This window comes from Hylobates moloch, unplaced genomic scaffold (genome assembly GCF_009828535.3).
Source record: "Hylobates moloch isolate HMO894 unplaced genomic scaffold, HMol_V3 SCAFFOLD_19, whole genome shotgun sequence".
NCBI classification, from domain to species: Eukaryota; Metazoa; Chordata; class Mammalia; order Primates; family Hylobatidae; genus Hylobates; species Hylobates moloch.
Window position 1 is genome coordinate 14614219 of NW_026652294.1, and position 24675 is coordinate 14638893.

At 53.8% G+C, this 24675-nt stretch overlaps 1 protein-coding gene across 3 annotated transcripts; it reads right to left on the reverse strand.

Moving 5' to 3' along the window:
* Nucleotides 1-949: 949 nt before the first annotated feature.
* On the reverse strand, nucleotides 950-19504 carry PICK1 (protein interacting with PRKCA 1). Of its 3 annotated transcripts, none has more exons than XM_032139881.2 (13): nucleotides 19248-19432; nucleotides 18983-19080; nucleotides 17469-17580; nucleotides 11651-11779; nucleotides 10018-10084; nucleotides 8670-8759; nucleotides 5905-5958; nucleotides 4997-5059; nucleotides 4063-4196; nucleotides 3580-3672; nucleotides 2845-2895; nucleotides 2220-2364; nucleotides 950-1792 (listed from the first exon to the last, which is right to left on the reverse strand). In XM_032139881.2, the coding sequence occupies exons 2-13, from the start codon at nucleotides 19021-19023 to the stop codon at nucleotides 1524-1526; spliced, it is 1248 nt and encodes a 415-aa protein (XP_031995772.2). In that variant the 5' UTR covers nucleotides 19024-19080; nucleotides 19248-19432; the 3' UTR covers nucleotides 950-1523. The 3 variants fall into 3 exon arrangements, with proteins under 3 accessions (XP_031995772.2, XP_031995774.1, XP_031995773.1); XM_032139883.2 differs by having other exon boundaries at nucleotides 1315-1792; nucleotides 19399-19504; XM_032139882.2 differs by having other exon boundaries at nucleotides 1315-1792; nucleotides 19346-19417.
* Nucleotides 19505-24675: the final 5171 nt, after the last annotated feature.

Here is a 24675-nt window from a genome sequence, read left to right on the forward strand (position 1 = left end):
GGCCCAGGGAGGTCAGGAACTAACCCAGACTGTCAGTTCCAGCCTGTGCTCTTGGCCTCCACTCTGGCTGCCCCCTTCAGGGAGGCGGTGTGGTCTGTCTGATGGCTCTGTGAGGACCCAGGTGGGCTCCTGGTGACAGCCGGCCCCTCCTCCATGTCCCACCCCTGCCAAGCCTCCCATTTGGGTTTCTGCCCAGCACTGCATGCTCAAAGCTGATGCAGAAACCCTTTTTCCATCCTAGACTCAGCCCACCTTGCACACCCTCTTGCCCCCACGCATTCTCAGGATGGCCATATTCATCGTCCGAACAGGAACACGTTAGAGTGACAAGGGCCACTATGACTGATCACACCAGGCCGAGGCTGGCCAGGAGAAGCAGGAGAAGTGGCCACCCTGTTTCTGCCACTCTGCAGACACTCCCCATGGCCTCTCCCCATGCCCCTCTTCCCACAGCCCCTGAGCACCTCTCCCCATACGCCTTTCCCCACCACCCGGGCAGCACAGGCGCACCTGGAGTCAGCACTTACCCCTTACCACCCTCCCCTACTTGGGGGCTCAGTCGCCCTGGCTCCATGTCTGCCCTTCTCTTCCCCAAAGGTTTATTTCCTGTCAGAAGCACAGAAAGGTCACAGATTGGAGGCGGGGGGAAGGGGGCAAGGGGAAGGGGGCGGGGGTGAGATACAAAAGGCTCCACAAAGCAGAAAGCTTTGGAGGCAGGTGGCAAAGTCAGGCCTTCAGGACAGATCTGAATTAAAATGCACTGTGTCTCCACACAGGGTGTGGCCTTGGGCAAGACCCTTCTCTGAGCCTCAAATCACCAGCTGTGAGGGGACCACAGTGCTAGCCCTGCAACACTTCAGTGAGGCATAAATGGCGCATAGCAAGGGCGCTGTCAATAGATGGTGGAGGGGAAGGGCAGACGAGGAGAGTCTGAAGCCACTGCGACCACTGCGCCATCCAGGTTTGTGTTTATTCGATACAGGCCCAGAACCCAGCCCTCCTTCAGAGAAGTGGCCGAGCTGGGGGAACAGAATAAATAAAGGCCGCCGAGGTGTGATGGGGACTGGACGGGCCGGTCTGGGGCGAGGCAAGGGTGCCCAGGAGACATTGGCCCCAACCTCAGCTGTCTACTGCCGGCCCCACTCCCGGCAGGCTCCGGGGGCAGTGTGAGTGCCCACAAGGAGCAGGGCCCGGACGACTGCCATATCCAAGTCCTTTCTTTTCCTTCCTGCCCTCCCTCTCCTTCCTAAGGCAGGTCCAGAGACCAAGCTCTCCCTCTGGCCAGGGAGCCGGGAGGGGAGGGAGGGTGGAGGGGCCAGTGTCCAGGTCCCAGGCCATGACCCTGGTGCCTGTCCTGGGCAGGAGCCCAGGTTCGCTGTGCGAGGACAGAGGAGCAGGGAGGCAGGCGCCCCAAGCCAGCAGGCCTTTATGTGTCGCCCCCTTGCGCGGCGGCCCCGCCCTGCCCCGCTCCCAGGCTCCATCCTCCCACGCACCCTGCCCCGGGCACCACACCCGCGGGGCACTCAGGAGTCACACCAGCTTCCACCCTTGTCCAATGGCCCAGCAGCCCCTCGTGTATCCCTGGCCGGCTCCCCAGCTGCCGTGTCTTCCTCCTCCTCCTCCTCCTCCCCATCTGTGAACTCCTCCTGGTTGAGGCCATAGGCCAGTGTGGTGTGCGCCAGGTCTACCTCGATGGGGAAGACGTCAGCATCCCGCAGCACTGCGTAGCAGTCGTTGTAGTACTTGGACATGGTGGACACGAGGCGCTGCAGCTGGAACACGATGTCCTGGACTGGGGTGGGAGGTCGGGGCACAGGCTGCAGTGGGCTCTGGCTGCCTGCCTCAGGGAGGAGACTCTCCCAGCCCACCCGGCCCAACTCTCGCCTCCCCTGGGCTTCCCACTCGGGCACTTCCCTGACCCCTCATGACCTGGCAAGGGGCAGAGGCAGGCGCCGCCTAGCTCGGGGCCTCCCAGCTCCCAGTTCAGGGAAGGCAGGAGGCTGCAGGGTAAATGGATCATGGAGTGCAGCCCACGGAGCCCACGCGCACAGGCCAGCCCCACCCAAGCCAGGCTCTGGGCAGATGGCTGGGCTCCTGGAGGGGCTTTACATCCGGGCCGTGGCCTGGCCCTGAGACCTCAGGTGAGTACCTTACCCCTCTGGGCCTCAGTTTTCCCACCTCTTTAATGGAGAGCCGACAGGGAGGAGGGCTGCGCTCACCGTGCTTCTGGTCCAGCAGCTCCATCTTCTCCAGCACATCCTTGCGCATCTGGGAGAAGCGGGCGCGCGCCTCCTGGCGGCAGCGCAGGATCAGGCGGTACTCATAGTTGCCGGTGCTCACCCGGTAAAGGGGCTCGCCTAGGGCCTGGGGCGGGGGTGGGACAGGAGGGCCTGCTCAGGGACAGCCTCGCACCGCACTGAGCTTTCAAAGCCACAGCGGTTCCTCATTCCTGAGACCTCATTTCTGAGACTTCAGTGTTTCTCAGAAGCACTCAGTGATAGCTTTGAAGACAGGAAAAAACCAAACCCAAACCTCTGCCACATTCAATGAACATTGGCCACGAGATGGATCCCGACAGCAGAAAAATCAAAAACTTAAAAATGCCTCATAGGAGTGAAGAAAATCCGATTTTCCCTCCAAGAGTCCCCCAGACTGAGGGAGTGGTTCCCGGCCGGGTGCCCAGCACCCCGAGGCCCAGCGGGACTGGGAAGATGGCCCCAAATCTCCAGGAACGAGAGTCCAGCCAAGTCCCCCAGGTCTCTCTCGGGTTGGCCTGAGCCACCTGCTACCCCTGGCAGACCAGGTGGGGGGAGGTACAAGCCCCCCACCCCCTCCAACACTCACGATGCAGCTGTATTCCTCGTCATCCATCTCCTTCACCTTCAGGCAGTACGACTGTGTGGGACAGGTGAGGCTGTCAGAGTGGCTACCCCCACCCCAGATCCCCAGCTCCACCCCCATCACCCACACGCAGCGGGAGAGGCTGGCGCAGGTGTTCAGAGAGTCCCAGAGAGGGCAGCGGCAGGTGCTGGGGGATGACAGGGCCTGAGGCTTAGGCAGCCGAGTTGCGGCCGAGTTGACTAAACTCAAGGCCCAAGAGATGCTCTGGGAAAAAAGGGGTCTGTCGTTAAAGGAGCGTAGGAAGACCCTTGAAAATTCACACTGCACCTGGGCCTATCAAAGGCTCTGATAAGTCCTGCAGCAAAGGAACCTTGGCTTGCTTAATGGAGCATTTTCTCTCAATTCCTTTGACTATAGAATAATTAAATGTAAAACGAACGTTCACTGACACCCACTTTATGCTCACTCACCTAGTCTATCCCATTGTTTAAAGGCAACAAATCCCAAGGGGTCAGAGTGCACACAGCGAGAGCCACGCCCACCCCAGGCTCTCAGACGCTTCTTTGTGCAGGTGCAGCAGAGCTTTGGCTGCACCTCCCTGGGCCTCTGGGCCCACACCTGGAGCAGACATGCGGTCGGCGCTGGCTGGCCTCGCTGGCCGCAGTGTGGCTGACTGAAGTGGGGCAGATCTCCAGGGTGGGCGCTCGCCCTAGCAGCCTGGGCACCTGGACTACTCACCAGATACTCAAACTTCACGTCTAGGTACTTCTTGATGGTGAGGCGAGTGTCCGGGATGGCTTTGTTGAGGTACGTGTTCAGATCCGTCAGCATCTGGAAGAGGGTGGGTGGATGCTGAGGCTGTCACAGCGGGGCGGGTGCCAGGGTGACAATGAATGGCACTGATGCGTCACCCCTGTTGGTGGACTCAACTATCAGAGCCAGATGGTGCTCCCCGATGCCTTGTCCCTCTCAAGGATGAGAAGACTAGTGCCAGGCCTAGGGCAAGCTGTGACTCACTGGCAAGCCAGGGTCAGAAGCCAGCCCAGAGGTCAATGGCAAGGCCCAAGGGGGCACAGTGACTCACCCACAGTCCACTGTGTGGGTGACTGAGCCAGAGGCTGTACCCAGGCACATGACTCCAGCACAGGACCTTCTCTGCATGCCGCACTCTCCCCTCCCCACCCTCACACGCCAGACACACGCATGCTCAACAGGACCTACCGGCTTGATGGTTTTCAGAAGCCGAATGCCGAACTTCTCGATGCTGCGGTGGGCATCGGCGAACTTCACAAAAGCCTCGCTCGCAGCTGGCTGGGGCTCCCGCACCCCGATCACAGAGAACACGTCCCCAAAGGCTGCAGGACAAGTTTGCCTTGAAGGCTGCCCCTACTTGGCCCCCTAAGAGAAGCCAGGGGTTTGTTGGGGAGAAGCAGGGCAGGGGGCCTGACAGGCTGGAAGCCAATGTCTGCACAGGGGCTACACCTCCAAGAGAGCTGGTCTAAACCCCCTGAAGGAGCTGAGTCTGCACCTGGAGGAAACTGGATTGACACCTCCAAGAGCTGGTCTGTGCCCCCTAAAGTCCTGAGTGTACACACCAAGGGAGTTGGCCCTCATTCCCCAGAGGGACCAGTGAGAGAAGACTGGGTCGAGGTTTGTGGAGGTGGCGCCGCCTGAGGCAGAACACTGGCCGAGTCTAGACACCTGGATTGGAACAACACTGGCCGAGTCTAGACACCTGGATTGGAACAACACTGGCCGAGTCTAGACACCTGGATTGGAACAACAGCTCCACCACTTGGGAGCGGCGTGGCCCTTTCCTCGGTCTGGGCTTCATTTTCTGCAGTAGCTGGGGTCAGCTGCAGTCGGCCTGCCCAGAGTTACAGGGTTGTCAGAAATATAAATAAGCAAGGGCCTTGTGGACTGCCAGTGGCAGTGTGAGGAGACAGGGTGGGGCCTGTCCATCGTTGCGGCCCTTAAGAGGCCAGCTGATCTAGATGCTCCCCGCAGGCCCATAGCAAATCCCAGCACCTGGGACCAGGCCCAGCCCAGAGGGAGCCTGAGGTCAGGCGCTGTGGGTCTGACCCACCTCAGCATGGGAGTGAGAAGCCCCAGGGATTGCCCAGGGTCACGCCACAGGTTTAGGGGATGCCATTACCCCGGTGAGTCTGCGACAGCTCATAAAAGGCCCGTAGGAGGTTCTTGGTGTGTTCCGTCATCCCTGTGGGAAAGACCGAGTGATGCAGAACGGGGACGCATGGCGGGGACCACACTGGCCCAGGGCAAGGCCTCCAACTGCCCATGCCACCCAAGGCCTCCAACTGCACACCCCACCCAAGCCCTCCAACTGCTCACCCCACCCAAGGCCTCTGCTAGGCCCTGATATATGGCCTTTCCCCACTGCCCAACCACAGCCCAGGGGTAAAAGCTCAGTCTGACCCAACCCGTGAGCAGCCCCATTAGACAGGGGCACCAGGATTTTTTAAGATGCAGGGGTACACAGCCTGCTGTGGGCTTTAGCCCTGGGACAGCATGGGATTCCAGGGGATTCTCGCTATGTTTACAAGTGCTATTCTCTGAATTTTTATGAGTATCAGGTTTTGTTTTTTTTTTTGAGATAGAGTCTTGCTCTATTGCCCAGACTAGAGTGCGGTAGTGTGATCTTGGCTCACTGCAACCTCTGCCTCCCTGGTTCAAGTGATTCTCATGCCTCAGCCTCTTGAGTACTGATTATAGGCACGCACCATCATGCCTGGCTAATTTTTGTATTTTCAGTAGAGATGGTGTTTCACCATGTTGGCCAGGCTGGTCTCAAACTCCTGACCTTAAGTGATCCGCCCACCTCAGCCTCCCAAAGTGCTGGGATTACAGGCGTGAGCCACTGCACCAGGCCCCTGAGTTATTTTTAAATTCAGAAGAAGTATATATTCTTAAGAACTCTTAATGCCCACGGCCCTAGGATTTTGTAGGCTGGCATTCCTAGTGCCAGCACCCCTATTGCCACTCTGCTAAGAGCATGCTCCCTGGGGTAGAGCTAGTGCAAGGATGAGGCCACCCCCAACCCACCTTTGTACAGCTCAGCAGTCCGCTCCAGCTCCTCTAGCCTCTTGACAAGCCCATCTGTCGGGATTCAAAGAAGAGGGGAGGTCAGTGGGCTCAGCAAGCCACAGGAGGCCCAGGGCCAGGCTGGGGAGGCGAGAGGCAACCCCAGAGGAGAACCAGGATGGGAAAGATCAGGGGTCCCAGGGAGGGGGATTTGGCACCTCGGGTCAGCTGGGTTCAAAGGTGTTTTGTAAATGACTAGGCCCTCCTCATGGCCAGCGGAGGGTCGATGCCTAGCAGGCAAAGCTCCCGCACTTCTATCACAAAGCCTGCTGGCAGCTGGGGAGGAAGGCTGGCAGGAGCCATAGGACTGGAGATGGAGCAGCCAGGCCTCTAGAGCAGGAAGGACGTGGTCTCTGCCTCCCAAGCACACAGATGGCTCAGAAGGGAAAACGAAACTTGGGGAGGGAGGGGGAAATTCAGGAAGGCTGAGAGAGCTCACACTGGGAAGAGGCCTTGGTGATCACATTCACTGGCTTAGTGTTTCTTGAGCACCTACTGTGTGCCAACCACCATGTCAGGCTCACTTTGAGCCAAGTCTTGCTCTCAAGGCTCAAAGCCCAGCAGAGAAGCCAGCCCAGTGGCTGGGCGATGGGCAGTGGTGTGACGGTGAGGGCTGCAGGGGAGAGGTGGGGCAGTCGGGCACTCTCTGCTCCCCAGCCCCCTGTGTTGACCTGGGTCAGGGTTTTTTAGCAGAAGAAGGGAGGAGCGGTGTGGGCGGCAAGCCACCCAGGTGCCGAGGCAAGAGATCAAGGACACGAGCTGTTCCAGTATAATAAAATATAAAACAAGAATAGTCATACCAGATATAGATCTTAGATATGATCATATATATCGTTAATCATTAGTTTGTAGCAATTGCCCTTTATTCCAATATTATAATAATCCTCGCTCTACAATCATAACCTAGGAAAAACCAGGCCATACAGAGGTAGGAGCTGAGGGGACATAGTGAGGTGTGACCAGAAGACAAGAGTGCCTTCTGTTATGCCCAAACAGGGCCACCAGAAGGGCTCCTTGGTCTAGCGGTGACACCAGCGTCTGGGAAGACACCTGTTGCCAGGCGGACCGTGGTGTAGCGGTAGCAAAAGGTGTCAAGGAACAACACCTGCTACTTAGCAGACCGGGAAAGGGAGTCTCCTTTTCCCCGGGGGGGTTTAGAGAAGACTCTGCTCCTCCACCTCTTGTGGAGGGCCTGACACCAGTCAGGCTTTCCCGCAGTTATCCGGAGGCCTAACCGTCTCCCTGTGATGCTGTGCTTCAGTGGTCATGCTCCTAGTCCACCTTCATGTTCCATCCTGTACACCTGGCTCTGCCTTCTAGATAGCAGTAGTAAATTAGTGAAAGTACTAAAAGTCTCTGATATGTAGAAATAATGGCATAAGCTGTCTTTCTCTTTGTCTTCTCTCTCTCTCTGCCTCGGCTGCCAGGCAGGGAAGGGCTCCCTGTCCAGTGGACACGTGACCTTACCTATCATTGGAGAAGACTCACATTCTTTACCCTGCCCCTTTTGCTTTGTATCCAATAAATAACAGCACAGCCAGACATTCGGGGCCACTACCGGTCTCTGCGCATTGGTGGTAGTGGTCCCCCGGGCCCAGCTGCCTTTTCTTTTATCTCTTTGTCTTGTGTCTTTATTTCCACACTCTCGTTGCCGCACACAGGGAGAGACCCACTGACCCTGTGGGGCTGGTCCCTACAGAGCGGAGGCTGTGTTCAGGCCTCTCTGGGCAGGGAGGTGGCTGTGCGACAGGCTGTCGGGGGAGGAAGGGAGCAATTCAGAGGTCTTGGGGAGGCTTTGGCCACTCGGTGGCCTCCAGGCCTGGGCTCCCCAGAGCCTTAGCACCTGGCCAGCCGGCAGGAAAGGAGCCATGTAAGCATCATGCTGTTGTTTTTAGCTGGGTCATGGGACATCATGACAGCTTCAATTTTAGAAACCCTATTTAAGGCCAGGGAAATTGCAAGGTTTAGGGGGAAAAACACAACAACCAGTTCTAATTTCATCTCAACGGCTGGTAACTACAGTAACAGGGATTTATAGGCACCAGGAGGCTGAAAATAGCAGCCGCCACTTTTGTACACCATTTGGAACAAGCTCAGACCCCACCCCCACTTCCCTAGCCAATAAAGCCCAGTGTGCCCAGCTGAGCCTACAATTTCTAGAGGTATTTATATCTACCCCACACGCACACTGCAGAGCTGCTGCTATTTTTAAACTCGGACTGGCGACGGTAGGAGTGGGACTGAGTGTTTCGCTGGCCACCCCAAGGAGGGAAAGTGTGTGCGCATGTGTGCACGCGTGTGTAAATGTGCATGTACACGCCTCCCCCCTCGCCTGGGCAGCCACCACGAAGGGAGGACCTGCAGAGGCAAGGGCAGCAGCGCCACCTCCTGGACAAAGGAGGCGGGAGGTGGGCAGTGAGAGTGCTGGGGTGAGGGGTAAGGGGGCTTGAGGGCAGGGGCAGAGGCACCTCCCCACACTAAGTCTGTTTCCCCATCTGTGACCTGAGGGACACTGGCTAAGACAGCCCAGCTGACAGCTGTGGACCCTCCGGGAGCTGGAGAGGCCTCTGGGGATGCAGAGATGGTGACTTCTCAGTTCCATGGGCAGAGGCCAGGGTCAGACCTGCGGGACCCACAGCAGCCTGGTGGGCAGCCATGGTGCCCCTCCCCTCTTCTCAGCCTGGGCTTGAGTCCCCGGGGCCCAAGCTGGGTAGGAAGGGACTCACCATTGCACAGGATGGCCCGGCTCAGGCCCAGAGCATCTGCGGTCCCTGAACTCATGTTCTCCACCAGCCGGTGCTTGACTTTCTTCAACACTGAGCGGGGGACAAAGGACCTGGTGAGTCTGTGGCTGCCCAGAGGCCATCCCTGTCCCCAGCCTTACCTCCATTCACAGGGAGCACCCCATAGGGGGCAGAAGGGCTGATGGGGGTGGCTGTGAAGTGGGGAATGTCCAGTGGGGAGGTCCTAGGCCCCTGCCCTATTCCCTCTGCTTCACAGAGGTGCTGGCAGTCTGGGCAGTTAAACATGAAGTGCTTCGCCCAGGGCCTGCTGCGCAACATCAACTGGTGGTCGCTGAGAGCCCAGTGCTGCCCGGGCTGAGCACAGGCTAATGGAAGCCAAGGAGGCCTCTTCCTCTCCTCTGTGTCACATCAGGACCTAGGGTATCACATAAAGGGGAGGGGGAGAAGAGGGGCCCCTGGGCTGGTTATGTGAAAGTAATGGGCACCATCAATGACCGTGAAACTCGGACCCCAGACCGAATTACTGCATCTGACCAGCTTAGTCCTAGGAAGGGGACTTAGTCCTGTGTTGCAACCAGAGGGTTTCGGAGGGAGCTGCCAGAGATATCCAGCCTGCCCTTAGCCCCTTGGCCTCTGGCCCTAGGGTGTATGAAGAGGATTGCTGGGCTCCAGAGCTGAGAGACCTAGGTGTGCGCTCACCAGGGGCTGCAGCGCCCTCTCTGGGTCTCAGGCTTTGATCCATAATGTGAAAGTCCAGAGGACTCGAAGCTGCTGTCCAGCTCTTGAGTCTTAAAGTTTCTACAGAACCGAGGCTCAGCCCCTCTAACAGGAGGGAACTTATCCCAGGGCGCAGACCCTCTGCCCAATGCCTGAGGTCCAGTTCAGATCCAGAGTCTCCTGGGAGCTGATGGCAGGAGAGGCCAGGGAGGAGAGCGGCTGTGCTAGAGGGCATGAGGCGCCAGGCCAGGGTTAGGCTGCTCTCCCTTTATGAAGAGTGAGGCCCTGGGCCATGTAAGCCGAGGCACTGGCCTGCAAAGGACAACCCTGGGGTAGCAAGTTCCCAGAGGAGGTGGCCGAAGCAGGGAGGTAGGGGTGAAACACGGGGGAGTGAGAAACCAGGGACAGAGTACAGGAACAGATGCAGGGAGAGCACCGGGAGTCCTCCCAGGCCTTTCAGATTTGCTTGGTCAGAGGTCAGAGCCCACAGCCACGTAACTCTGGATTCTCCTGTCATAAAGGGGAGGGCAGGGCTGGCCGTGGCACTTCTCCTTTGGGCCAGGGCCCATCCAGGGAGGCTGCTGGACACCCGTAACTGCTCTGACCAGCTTACCAATGTCCAGGGACATGCCCTGCTTGGGGTCCGCCTGCAGCTTGTTGTAGTGGATGGTCACCTCCCCCTGGAAGAGCAGCACACACAGACTAGTGAGGAAGGCTCCAGACCCTGAGCCCCTTCCCCGCCAAGACTGTTCTGGACTGAGAATCCTGAGCCCAGCACCGGGTGTGGTGGCTCACACCTGTAATCCCAACAATTTGGGAGGCTGAGGCCGGCAGATCACTTGAGGTCAGGAGTTTTGAGACCAGCCTGGGCAACATGGCAAAACCCCATCTCTATTAAAAATACAAAAATTAGCTGGGCGTAGTGGCATGTGCCTGTAATCCCAGCTACTCAGGAGGCTGAGGCACAATAATCACTTGAACCAGGGAGGCGGAGGTTGCAGTGAGCTGAGATCACACCATTGCACTCCAGCCTGGATTACAGAATGAGATTCTGTCTCAAAAAAAAAAAAAGCCCCAGTAAGGGCCAGGCTGAGAGCTGTGACATGGCCCCACCTTGTGACCCTGTCTGCGACCCTGTCTGCTCCCAGGCCCCTCCCTTCCTACTCTACATCCAAGCCCTGGGGAATCAGTGGGGACAGGGCCGGCACACGGCCCACAGCCTGGCAGTCTCTGATGTCTTGTGCTTCGGCCAGGTCAGGCTCTCCTTCTTCCCTCCCCACGCAAACCACACTCTGAGCCTTTGCCGTGTCATTTCCCTACACTGATTATTCCCTCCTCCACCCCAAACCACCCCATCCCCAGGAATCCCTCTACTCATTGAACAGCTACATCTGAGCACTTGCTCTGTGCCTGGTGCTGGGGCACCAAGGGGAAGGGGCAGGGGCAGCCCCAGCCCCCCAAGGCTGATGCGAATCAGGGAATTACACAAACCACTTTCTAACGACTGCTCAGGAGACACAGGCTTCTCCCAAGAGGAGAACTGCACATCAGTTCTTTCACGGTATTGGTTTCCTGAGACTCGCTAGCAGCCACATGGCTAGGAAATGGCAAAGGGGCTGCATGCTCGCTTCGGGAGAGGCTGGGATGCTGCCTGCCATTCCAGGAGGGAGCGTCCCTGCAGAGAGGCCTGGGCCTGGAGCAGCAGGTGACTCTGGTCTGTAGAGCAGCAGATCAGCTGGCCTGGGAGGGGGGTCTCTGGGTGTCTATGAGCCCAGGAGGCTGTGTGGGACCGAAAGTTCCCACAGGATGGGGAAAGGGCACTCTTCTTTCCCTCTTAGCCCTCGCAGGCCCAGCGTGACCCGGCTGACATTATTGGGTGTCTACTGACCCAGGGAGGATCACCTTGGACTTTTAGCTTCAGCTCCAGCGCTGACAGGGGACACATGGGCTTGCCTGAGGGGTGGTTCCGAGTCTGTCAGCTCCCTGGGAGCTCACGGGGACCTTGTGGTCTTGCTGCCCACTCTCTTGCCAAGGTTCAGCACAAGTCCTGAAGCACAATTACTATTTATTGAATGAACGAGGGATGGACGAGGAAGGCTGGAGTGTGACCCTGACCCTGCACGTGCCAAGGAAGGGGGTGGTGAGGGCTGATACCCCCTTCCAAGCCTGCTGGGGCCTCTGGCAGCCTGGAGGTCTCAGAAGCATGTGTGACTGCCTCTGGACACCTGCTCTGCAGCAACCCTTACCTTCACCTCCTGAATCATCTTCGCCACCTCCACCTTAGTTTTCCCTTTGATTGACCTGCCATTGACACCGGTGATCTCATCGCCAGCTGCCACTGTGCCGTCCAAGGCTGCTGGGGTGTTGTCAAATACCTGTGGGTGCATAAGGAGAGTTGTGGGGGAAGAAAGGGAGGGCTAAGATGGAACCTGGGAAGACACCTGACCACTGCCCGGCTCTGTCTTCCACTCTACCCTCTGCTCTCGTTTTTTGAGAAAGCGTCTCACCACCGGGGCTGGAGTGCAGTGGCGTGATCACAGCTCACTGTGGCACCGAACTCCTGGGCTCCAGCAATCCTCCTGCCTCAGATACATAGTCAAATGATTTTTTTTTTTGAGTCGGCGTTTCGCTCTTGTTGCCCAGGCTGGAGTGCAATAGTGCCATCTCGCTCACCGCAACCTCCACCTCCCAGGTTCAAGCAATTCTCCTGCCTCAGCCTCCCGAGTAGCTGGGGTTACAGGCATGCACCACCACACCCGGCTAATTTCGTATTTTCAGTAGAGACAGGGTTTATCCATGTTGGTCAGACTGGTCTCGAACTCCTGACCTCAGGTGATCCACCTGCCTCGGCCTCCCAAAGTGCTGGGATTACAGGCGTGAGCCACCGTGCCCGGCGTCAAATGATTTTTGACAAGGGTGTCAAGAACATTCAATGGGGAAGAACAGTCATTTCAACAATGGTATGTGAAAAATGAAGTTGACACTACTTAACGCCATATACAAAAATTAACTCAAGGCCAGGCACAGTGGCTCACGCCTGTAATTCCAACACTCTGGGAGGCCAAGGCAGGCAGATCACCTGAGGTCAGGAGTTCGAGACTAACCTGGCCAACATGGTGAAACCCCATCTCTACTAAAAATACAAAAATTAGCTGGGCATGGTGGCAGGCGCCTGTAGTCCCAGCTACTCAGAAGGCAGAGGCAAGAGAATCATTTGAACCTGGGAAGCGGAGGTTGTAGTAAGCCGAGATCATGTCACTGCATTCCAGCCTGAGCAACAGAACGAGATTCTGTCTCAAAAATAATAATAATAATAATTAACTCAAAATTGATCAAAGACCTAAATGTAAAAGTTAAAACTATAAAACTCAGAAAAACGCCTAGCCCAAAACCTTCATGACATTGGATTTGACGGTAATTTCTTGGATATGACACCTAAGATCCAAGTAACAAAAGAAAAAATAAACAAATTGAACTTCATAAAAATTTTAAAACTGGTGCATCAAAATACACCATCCAGTCTGGGCAATGTGGCAAAACCTTGTCTCTACAAAAAATACGAAAATTAGCTGGGCATAGTGGTGTACGCCTGTAGTCCCAGCTACTTGGGAGGCTGAGGTGGGAGGATCGCTTGAGCCTGGGAAACGGAGGCTGCAGTGAGCTGAGATCCCATCACTGTACTCCAGCTTGGGCAACAGAGTGAGACTCTGACTCAAAAAAAAAAAAGAAAAGAAAAGAGAAGAGAAGAAAAGAAAAGAACATTATCAACAGTGTAAAAAGGCAACCCACAGAATGGGAGAAAATATTTGCAAATCACATTTTTGATAAGGGATTAATATCCAGAATATATACAGAATTCCTAAAACTCTTTTTTCTTTTTTTCCTCTTAGCCGATTGTGCTTTGTAGAGAATTCTTAAAACTCAACAACAAAAACCAAACAACCTAATTCAAAAATAGACCAAGGGCTGGGCACGGGGGTGCACACCTGTAATCCCAGCATTTTGGAAAACCAAGGTGAGAAGATTGCCTGGGCAATATGGCAAAACTCTGTCTCTACAAAAAAAATACAAAAATGAGCCAGGCATGGTGGCGCGTGCCTGTAGTCCCAGCTACTTGGGGGTCTGAGGTGGGAGGATTGCTTGAGCCCAGGAGGTTGAGGCTGCAGTGAGCCGTGATCGCACCCCTGCACTCCAGCCTGGGCGATAGAGCAAGATCCTGTCTCAAAAAAAAAAAAAAAAAAAAAAAAAGTTAAGATGGTAAATTTTACCACAATAAAAATATAGAAAAAAACAGAACAGAGAATACAGAAGCAGGATGTCATCATCGAGATACATGACAAGAAGGACACGGCGTTCCCGATGACGCCGCCCTCTGAGGATCTGGCACAATAAACAAAAGCCTGTGCCTGCAGCTATCATCACGACTCCTCCTAACACCAGGGACAAAAAGAAAGTCCTCAAAGTCCTCACAGATCAGAAATAAAACACATCACAAATAAAGGATCACAAATAAGAATGGCAATAGCCATGTGATAGCAAAGGACAATGTGACAAGGCCATCACACTTCCACGAAGGAATTACTGTCAACCTTGACGTTCATTCTTGAATCGAATGAGCCAAAATGTCAACTGAAAGGAATATGGGAACCACAATGACCAAAAACGACAGACCCGAGGTCTCAAAAATTGACATCCCACGTGCCCTTTCTCAGAAAGCTACAGGAGGATATTCTCCACGGGAGATCAGGGAGTAAACCAGGAAAGGGACCCCCAAGATGGGGGAATCCAAAGAGAAGGGGCAGGGGCAGGGGGAGGGCACAAGGGGAAGAGACTACAGGGCGGAAAACAGACTGAAGAAAATGGGGCCGGGCATGGTGGCTCACGCCTGTAATCCCAGCACTTTGGGAGGTCGAGGCAGGTGGATCACTTGATGTCAGGAGTTCGAGACCAGCCTGACCAACACGGTGAAACCCCGTCTCTAGTAAAAATACAAGAATTAGCCAGGCCAGTGGTGGCACATGCCTGTAATCCCAGCTACTTGGGAGGCTGAGGCAGGGGCATCACTTGAACCCGGGGGCCGGAGGTTACAGTGAGCCAAGATTGCACCATTGCACTCCAGCCTGGCAACAGAGCAAGACTTAATTTAAAATGGGAAATTGTGGAAAACATACCGAGAAAACAAGGAGAGTGCAAAAAAAAACAGGAAATTACCCCCACCCTCTCAAAAAAGAAGAAAAGGCTGAATTAAGAAAAGAAACATAGATTCCTCAGAAAGTTAAACATAGAGTTGTTTTGACTAGAATGAGAGCTCTGCAAGAGTGAGATCTTTGTTTTCTTCAATTTTTTATCCCTAGTGCCTACAACAGAGCCTAGGAGGCATTTGGAAAAGATTTCCCGAACAAAATCTCTGTTGTACTAATATTAATTTAGCCAAAAATGGAAAAATAACTACGTTGGAAAGGTGGGATGAGAGGAAACAGACTGGTCATGGGAAGAACTAAATTCTCATCTACCGGATGAGGCAAAGTCAATGGATATTTACAGGTGATAGATCAAGAAATAACAGGATAGGCTGAGCACGGTGGCTCACGCCTGTAATCCCAGCACCTTGGGAGGCTGAGGCGGGCGGATCACTTGAACCCAAGAGTTTGAGAGAAGCCTGGGCAACATGGCAAAACCCCGTCTCTACAAAAAATACACAAAAATTAGCCAGGTTTGGTGGCACATGCCTGTAATCCCAGCTACTTGGAGGCTGAAGTGGGAGAATCATCTGAGTCTGGGGAGATCAAGGCTGCAGTGACCCATGATTGCACCACTGCACTCCAGCCTGGGCGACAGAGTGAGACTATTGAGAAAAATGGAAGCCCATGCATGAAGAGACAGAGAAAGCCGGGTGAGGTACCCAGGGGAAGGACAGTGGATTGCTATTATTTGACACAGGCCTTTTAATGCTCTTGACTTGGTAGAGGCAAGTCACATGGCACTTTGATAAAAACGAAATTGAATTAAAAAAAAAATTCTATTATGATGATGATGATGATGATGGATTTTTTTTTTTTTTTTTTGAGATGGAGTCTCACTCAGCCGCCCAGGCTAGAGTGCAATGGCACGATCTCAGCTCACTGCAACCACCATCTCCCGGGTTCAAGCGATTCTCCCGTCTCAGCCTCCCAAGTAGCTGGGATTACAGGCACCCACCATCATGCCTGGCTAATTTTTGTATTTTAGTAGAAACAGGGTTTCACCATGTTGGCCAAGCTTGTCTTGAAGTTTTCACCTCAGGTGATCTGCCCACCTCGGCCTCCCAAAGCGCTGGGATTACAGGTGTGAGCCACCCGCACCCGGCCAGTTCTATTATTTTATTGGCTGGTGGTTCACGCCTGTAATCCTAGCACTTTGGGAGGCTGAGATGGGCAGATCGCTTGAGGTCAGGAGTTCGAGACCAGCCTGGCCAACATAGCTAAACCCTCTCTCTCCTACAAATACAAAAATTAGCTGGGCATGATGGCACACACCTGTAATACCAGCTACTCGGGAGGCTGAGGCATGAGAATTGTTTGAATCCAGGAGGCAGAGGTTGCAGTGGGCTAAGATCATGCCACTGCACTCCAGGCTGGGCAACACAGTGAGACTCTGTCTCAAAAAAAAAAAAATCAATTATATGATTTTATAATGTCTGATCATTCTAAGCAAACTTGCACTCGAGGTAGGTAGAGGGAGGTGGCAAGAGGCTGAGCAGACACATGGCCAGGAGGCCAGGCCTGGGGGAGGCTTGGCTAATGCCTCCTGGGTCACAGGAGGCCGAATGGCTTATGAAGGAGGCAGCACTGTGAGCAGAAGCAAGACCAGGTCAATCCTGGGAATCTGTCTTCCAGGCCTACAAGCGACTCCTTAGCAAGATCCTCACAGAGGCCAGTTTCCCATCTGCCACCAGTGAGAGGGTTAGAACAGATCTTCCCAAGGCTACAGCAAGGTCACTGACTTGAATGAGCCACACAGTGAAGGAGGCCCCACAGAGGCCTGTCACCACTCCTGAGTTACAGTGGACAGAATATCACCAGCACAGCTTCCTCTACAAGAGACACAAGAGTGCTCCTCACCACTGGCAGAGCATCTGGGAAAATGTACAGCTACCTGGAAAATAGCAGCAGCGACTGCTTAATGCATGGTTCTTCCTTTTTTTTTTTTTGAAACAGGGTCTCACTCTGTCACCCAGGCTGGAATGCACGGAATGCAGTGGCGTGATCTCAGCTCACTGCAACCTCTACTTTACAGGTTCAAGCGATTCTCCTACCTCAGCCTCCCAAGTAGCTGGAAGTACAGGCATGCACCACCACGCGCAGCTGATTTTTTGTATTTTAGTAGAGATGGGGTTTCACCATGTTGGCCAGGCTGGTCTCAAACTCCTGACCTCGTGATCCACCCACCTCGGCCTCCCAAAGTGCTGGGATTACAGGTGTGAGCCACTACGCCTGGCCAACGCACATTTCTTAAGTTCTAGTGTGTTATGTCATTTTGTTGAGTTTCACAAGAACCCAGAGATGATTATGTCTACCTGTTTTAAATCCCCGCTTTCTAGGTGATGAAACTGAGGCCCAAAGAGGTTAAGTAACTTGCCAGTAAGTAGGGAAGAAGCTTGCATTTGAACTCAGGCCATTATTTCATCATGTTCCTATGACACTTCATTTTGGCTAGTACCCAAGGCTGATGGTTTTGTTGATTCAACAGTCAATTTCTATTGCATGTCCACTATGTGCCAGGCACTGTACCTGGTGCTTACTGCAGTGAAAAAGCAAACCAAGACACTGCCCTCAGTGCAAAGAGTCTACTCTACTAGACAGAGGGCAAATAACAAGTAATGAGTGCCAAGAAGGAAAAAAACAGAGCAACACAGGGGAGAAGACAGGGCAGACCAATGCAGCGCAGGTGGTCAGAAAGCCCCTCTGAGAGGGTCAGACCTCAAGAATGAGAAGGAGTCAGCTATGCAGCGTGGAGAAATGAACCTGCCTTTGTCATGCCCAAGTAGGGATGTACCTTGTGCCCCCCCTCCAAAGTCCCCAATACCTGGACGATATAGAGGCAGGGACAGTACTGGGCCCCTCCTCCAATGCTGATCCCGATCAGGTTCTGAGCATCCTTCTGCAGGGTCACCTTCCCAGGCACAGTCGGGATTCCACTAGAAAGAAAAGCAAGCTAGGCTGACTCTCCTGGCGGAAGGATGACTGGAGGGGGTGGGCCCTCTAAAACTCCTGAGGGGCTCCACTGGCTGCCCAGCTTTTTCTCTCCCTCCCTTGGACAAAACAATATTTTGTGCTGGAACATGCACAGCTCTTGGAGTTAAGCAGATGTGGGATCAAACCCCAGCTCTGCCATTTATCAGCTATAGAACTTGGTTTTTTTTGAGACGGAGTCTTGCTCTTGTTGCCCAGGCTGGAGTGCAATGGCACAATCTCGGCTCACTGCAACCTCTGCCTCCCGGGTTCAAGTGATTCTCCTGCCTCAGTCTCCTAAGTAGCTGGGACTACAGGCGCCCGCCACCATGCCTGGCTAATGTTTTTGTATTTTTAGTAGAGATGGGGTTTCACCATGTTGGCCAGGCTGGTCTTGAACTCCTGACCTCAGTTGATCCGCCTGCCTCAGCCTCCCAAAGTGCTGGGATTACAGACGTGAGCCACCGCACCCGGCCAGCTATGGGACTTGGGTAAGTCACCCTCTGTGCATCTCAATTTCCTCATCCATAAAATGGGGATGAGCACCCTCATCAGAGTTCTTCTAACCATGCATGGAGGGCACTAACAGCAACCCAGTCCACAGCAGGCACTCCATAAAAATAGGTCCCCCTTCCCTTTCATTTATTCGATCTCTGAGATTTGAGCCAGGTTCTGTCCTTGTCACCTTATCAGGCATCTATGGAGTATGATGGCCACCTACTCCAGGGAGTCTTCCTCTATTAAACTGTCCACCTCCCACCTCTCAACTGCTCAATTACCTCTCAGTTTCCACTATAAATAAGCATTGACTGGTGTTTTATGATAAGTACTCACGCTAATTCACTTATTCATTCAAAAAACATTCCCTAACAACCTACTGACATCAAGTCCCTTACTAAGTGCTGAGCACAGAGAAAGGCATTGCACCCACTGCTTGATCTGAAAGAGGATATATTCTAATGGGAAGACAAATCTAATTTTTGAAAATCTGTCCTACTAATAGCCTATGTTGGGAAGGAAGGTGTGTCTACAATATTTCTATTCAACCTTCAAAACCTGGCTCAACTGCTGCGTCCTCCATTAAGCTTTCCTTGATCACCCCAGCAGAAGCACTGCTCCATCTGCTTTGCTCTTCTTGTCACCAAGTCATGCTAACAGTGCCCTTATGGCACTGAGCTGTGATTATCCCTTTAATTGTCCACAGCCCCCTACAAATAGTGAGCTCCTGGGAGAGCAGGGTCCATTGCTGCTTCAGTACGACAACTGATCCACCGCTGAGAAGCAAGGGTTTGTGGGACTGGGAAGTCCAGGGAAATGAGGAACTTGGGGCTCCTATACTGCTGGAACTTGGGGGAATAAAATACTCACAGTTTATCCTCTTCGATGTCATAATCCAAGTCTGCAAACATGGCTCCGAGAGTTGGAGTGGGCTGGCTAACTGCCCAGCTCGGTAGGGGAATGGGGAACTGGATCCGGGAGAGAAAGGAGCATAGGATTTAGGGAACCGAAGTGCCTAAATGCCAACGCCACCCCTCCCTCCACCACCCTCATACGGGACAGCAGGGACCTCCTCTTCCCCTCTGGAGTGGGATGGGGCAGTCTCCGGGTGGGGGGCTGGGTAGGTGATTCTTACTAGGTACAAAGGGGGACTCCAGGCCAGGACGATGGGCTCAGATCCCAGAGCCCGCCCCACGGGTCTCCAGGCCCTGGGGAGCTGCCTCTGTCGCTCACCGGAAGCGTTGGTCCCACAGCCGGGTCCGGGCCAGGCTGGTACCTGAACCCACCTGCCTTTCCACCTGGCGGTGGCCGCGATTGTCACGTCACTTCCGGCAGTACGCGGAAGTCCCGCCTTTCCCCCCACTGGATATTTGCTCCAATCCCTGCAGACAATCCTTCCCTTCCCGGCTCCCGGGACGCTCGGAACCAAGAACAAGAACAAGTATTGGCGGAAGCTCGCCGTTAGTAGGACCAAGCGAAAACAGAGGAACGGTCTGGACAGGCTGACAGCGTCTAACCCCGCCCTTTGCCCTGCCGCCGCCGCCATCTTGGGAAGGGCAGGGTTTGTCCCAGCTTCCTCAGCCGCACTCAGGGGCCCGCGCCGGCCCGGCGGTTGCCATGGCAACGAAAGCATCCCTGAGCCGGGGTTACCTCCGGCGAGGCTCAGTGGACTATAAACCCCGAGACAGCATGCCCTTTCACCCCTTCACCACCTGGGCCTGTGACTCCCCTACTGGAATGGCCCTTTGAGGTCCCAGCGCATCCCAGTTTCGCCAACTTAAGTGCCAAAGAGTGGGGAGTGATTTTGTGCAGGGCCACACACAGTTGGTATAAGATCTGGATCGTGGCCCTGAAACTCCCGCCGCCTAGTCTAGGGATCTTTGAACGTCCAAACACTAAACAGAGAGCCAGGAGAGGTGTATTCAGTGGGTCTTGCTATTAAGGACAGACTGGACATGCTCCCTTCCCTTTATGTGCCTCAGTTTCCCCATATGTAAACCAAGGCCATTGAGGTAAATGTTTTCGATGGTATATGGTGAAAGGTTTCTCACACCCCCTTCTCCTTCCTTAGTCCTGAGGAGCAGCCAGCCCCCCTGGGGTCCCAGGGAGGGTCACGGTCCGCATGTACCTGAGGCTCGGGAAATGCTAGCTGTGCTCCCCAGTTGAAGAGTCTGAATCTTGTCTTCTCGCTAGCCTCTGCTGCCACTGCTATTGTGTAAAGTGGCTTCCCTGAGGGAGGTTGGCTCTCCCAGAGCCACAGCCAGGCATCCACCTCATCCGGCAGTATGGGGCCAGGCCCATCCAGCTTGCTTCCCCAGCTGCCCCAGGAGCCATGGAAGAAAGATACAGAAGGATGATTATCCGCATATCCCACGGCCGATGGAAGCCCCACCCTGCTCTCTCCTTAGGTGGCTAATTGAGTCCGGACAGATGTGCAGAATGCCGTGACAACAACAGCCTTCCCACGTGTCCACTGCTCTCCAGTCAGATCACTTTCGCAGGATTTTAAAGCTCACCACCACCCTGTGAGAGAAGACCACGTCTTGCCAGCCACGTTGTGCAGGCAAGGAAACGGAGGCCCTGGGAAGCCTCTTACTCTGGTATCATAGCGGCAGGGCTAGGGCTGGGAAAACCAAGCTCTGTTTCCAGGCCAGAATTTTGGTTTCAAGAAGCAGCAGTCTAAGGCCAGGTGCGGTAGTGCACACCTGTAATTCCAGCTATTTGGGAGCCTGAGGCAGGAGAATCGCTTGAAAATGGGAGAGGGAGGTTGCAGTGAGCCAAGATCAGGCCATTGCACTCCAGCCTGGGCGAGAGAGCAAGACTCCGTTTCAAAAAAAAAAAAAAGGCAGCAGTCTCCAAACCCAGGTGCCTTAACATGGACTGTGGCTCTTCCAGCCCATGACCATGCTAGCTCAAGCCCAGGCTCTGCCATTTTGTAGCTGGGAGATCTTGGGTGAGTCACTGTCTCACTCTGAGCCTTGGGTACCTGTAGAATGGGGAAATGACACCTGCCACCAGGTATTTGTGAAAGTCAAGATTAAAAGGAGAGGCTGGGCGCAGTGGCTCATGCCTGTAATCCCAGCACTTTGGGAGGCCAAGGCGGGCGCATCACAAGGTCAGGAGACCGAGACCATCCTGGCTAACATGGTGAAACCCCGTCTCTACTAAAAATACAAAAAAATTAGCCCGGGCGTGGTGGCGGGCACCTGTAGTCCCAGCTATTCAGGAGGCTGAGGCAAGAGAATGGCGTAAACCTGGGAGGCGGAGCTTGCAGTGAGCCCAGATCGCACCACTGCACTCCAGCCTGGGCGACAGAGCAAGACTGTGTCTCAAAAAAAAGAAAAAAACGAAAAAAGAAAAAAAAAGAAAAAGAAAATAAAATGGGAGAGGGAGGTTGCAGTGAGCCAAGATCAGGTCATTGCACTCCAGCCTGGGCAACAGAGTGAGACTCCGTCTCAAAAAAAAAAAAAAAAAAAAAAAGGCAGCAGTCTCCAAACCCAGGTGCCTTAACATGGATTGTGGCTCTTCCAGCCCATAACCATGCTAGCTCAAGCCCAGGCTCTGCCATTTTGTAGCTGGGAGATCTTGGGTGAATCACTCTCTCACTCTGAGCCTCAGGTATGTGTAGAATGGGGAAATGACACCTGCCACCAGGTATTTGCGAAAGTCAAGATTAAAAGGAGAGGCTGGGCATGGTGGCTCATGCCTGTAATCCCAGCACTTTGGGAGGCTGAGGAGTGTGGATCATGAGATTAGGAGTTGGTATAAGATCTAGATCATATATCTGGACCAGCCTGGCCAACATGGTGAAACCCCGTCTCTACGAAAAATGCAAAAATTAGCCAGGCGTGGTGGTATGCACCTGTAATCCCAGCTACTCAGGAGGCTGAGGCAGAAGAATCGCTTGGACCTGGGTGGTGGAGATTGCAGTGAACCGAGATCGCACCATTGCATGCCAGCCTGGGTGACAGAGCCAGACTCTATCTCGAAAACAAAAGATTAAAAGGAGAAACAGGTGTGACTGCTTTGTAAACAATTTGCATGGCACAGCTGTCACTCTGACCTCATAATCCCCTACCCACTCTGGCCCTCCTCAGGTTGGGAAAGATGCCCCTCTTTTCTGCCTTGTTCATCCCTTGCCTGCAGGCTCTGCTCTAATTCACCTCTTCCCGGCAGCCTTAGCAGACAATCTCAGCTCATATACCTTGCTCCCTTTTCTGAGCTCCTGAGCAGTTGCTATTTGAATCATTTGTTCAGCAATTTGCTATGTATTTGCCTTGTGAAATCTCTTCATGGTTTTCCTGAGCCAATTCTGCGGTGATTAATTTATTACATGCTTGTATTTTGTCTGGCAAGGTTTTTATCCCCTTTAAATTTGGGGCTTAGAGCTCATAGCTACGCCTGGCTAATTTTTGCAATTTTTTTCTTTTCTTTTCTTTTTTCTTTTTTTCTTTGAGATGGAGTCTCCCTCTTGTCGCCCAGGCTGGAGTTAAGTGGCGCGATCTCAGCTCACTGCAACGTCCGCCTCCCGGGTTCAAGCGATTCTCCTGCCCCAGCCTCCTGAGTAGCTGGGATTACAGGCACCCGCCACCATGCCTGGCTAATTTTTTGTATTTTTAGTAGAGACGGGGTTTTACCATGTTGATCAGGCTGGTCTCGAACTCCTGACCTCAGATGATCCACCCACCTCGGCCTCCCAAAGTGCTAGAATTACAGGTGTGAGCCACTGCACCCGGCCTCTTTCTCTACTTACTTTGTAATCTCTGGCACCCCCATCTTCCATAGTATACTTGGAATCCATCAACAGGTGTCATTGTAACAGACAAGAAAAAGGAAATCGGATTGCTTTGTAATGCTGTTGGTGTGAAAATGTCACAACCTGCTTAGCTTTTTTAGCAGAAGGGGTCACTGGAATCAGCCCACACAGCAGAGGAACATGTCCCAGTCAATTGAGGGGGTCTGGTTGGGACCAGGAATCTATTTGAGGGAAAAGAAAGTTCAAGTACCTTATTCTATCACCCAAGTAAGCACTTCTTGTCTTTCCAGCTGGACAGGAAGCCCCTGGTTGGGGGTCAGGTGCTCCATTTTGCCCTTCTCTGAATTGACCACGATGTCCAGCAATACCTGGCTGCAAATCTAGTGCTTGCAGAAACCGCTGCGGCTTTAGTATGGGGTGAAACTTTCTCTGGGTCTAGGAGGAGAGGACTTGGATGAGCAGAGGGGATCAAGAGGGTTGGGTGTCTCAGGGAAGAGATGAGGAGGGCCTCAACAGGGACAGTGGCAGTGGCCCGAGTTTCCTCCACAGGGCTGGAATCACTAGGCCTTGTCTAGGTCCTGAATTTTGGTTTTGGAAAAACAGCATCTTTCAAACCCAACAGCTGTAACAGAGACTGGAGCTCCCCTAGCCCAGGGTGGCTCCAGCTCAAATCCCAGCTCCACTCTTTTAGCTGGAGGACCTTGGACATGTCACCCTTTGTCTCTGAGCCTTCATGTCCAAGGAGTGAGGATGATGATCCTCCCAAGACAGTGGTTAAAAAGAGGAAGACAGGCTGGGCGCGGTGGCTCTCGCCTGTAATCCCAGCACTTTGGGAGGCCGAGGCAGGTGGATCACCTGAGGTCAGGAGTTCAAGACCAACCTGGCCAACATGGCGAAACCCCGTCTCTACTAAAAATACAAAAAATTAGCCGGGCATGGTGGCACACGCCTGTAGTCCCAGCTACTTGGGAGGCTGAGGCATGAAAATTGCTTGAATGCGGGAGGCAGAGGTTGGAGTGAGCCGAGATTGCGCCACTGCACTCCAGCCTGGGCAACAGAGTGAGACTCCGTCTCAAAAAAATAGATAAATAAACAAATTAATTAATTAAAAGGGGAAGACAAAAAAGGAGAACCAGATGTGAAAGTGTTTTGCGAGTGATTCACAGAGCACAGATGTCAGAGGTTTTTATGGTCCTTCTGTTTAGAGTTATTTTGCTGAACCCTGCAGAGGTCGGGGCCGATGGTACATTTAAAGAACCCTAAGATACTCAGGCCTCTGCATCAGACTTGGCTGGGAAGTGTCTTAAATGCAGATCCCTGGGCTCCAGCTTAGACCTGTTGGATTAGAATCTCTGGGGAAGGGGAGATCTTGGGGACTGCATTTTCACAACGCTCTGCGGGTGATGCCAATGCCTGCTGCGGTTTGAGGACCACTGTGCCAGAGGCTGCGAACATGCAGTGTCTGTGCACACTCAGGTGGGCCTGTGCGAGGCACCAGCAATCCCTGCCCCCAGGGCCTCACCATCCCAGATAATCCAGGGTGTTGTGTGGGCCCGGACGAGGGGCTCCTGCCCAACCAAATGCCAGCGAAGGCTTCCTGGAGGAGGTGCTGGTGGTGCCCAGGCTGAGGCAGGCAAAGGGAAAGAGGGAAAGGTGCAAAGGCTTCCTGTGGCGGGTGGTGGAGGGGACAAGGCACAGTCCCAGGCCCCTGGGAATCACAGTCTGGTGAGGGAGACAGTTGGGGGCAGTGACTGGCAAGGGCCTCAGAGGGGAGGGCTGGGTAGAGCCCCTTCCTCAGGATGGGTAG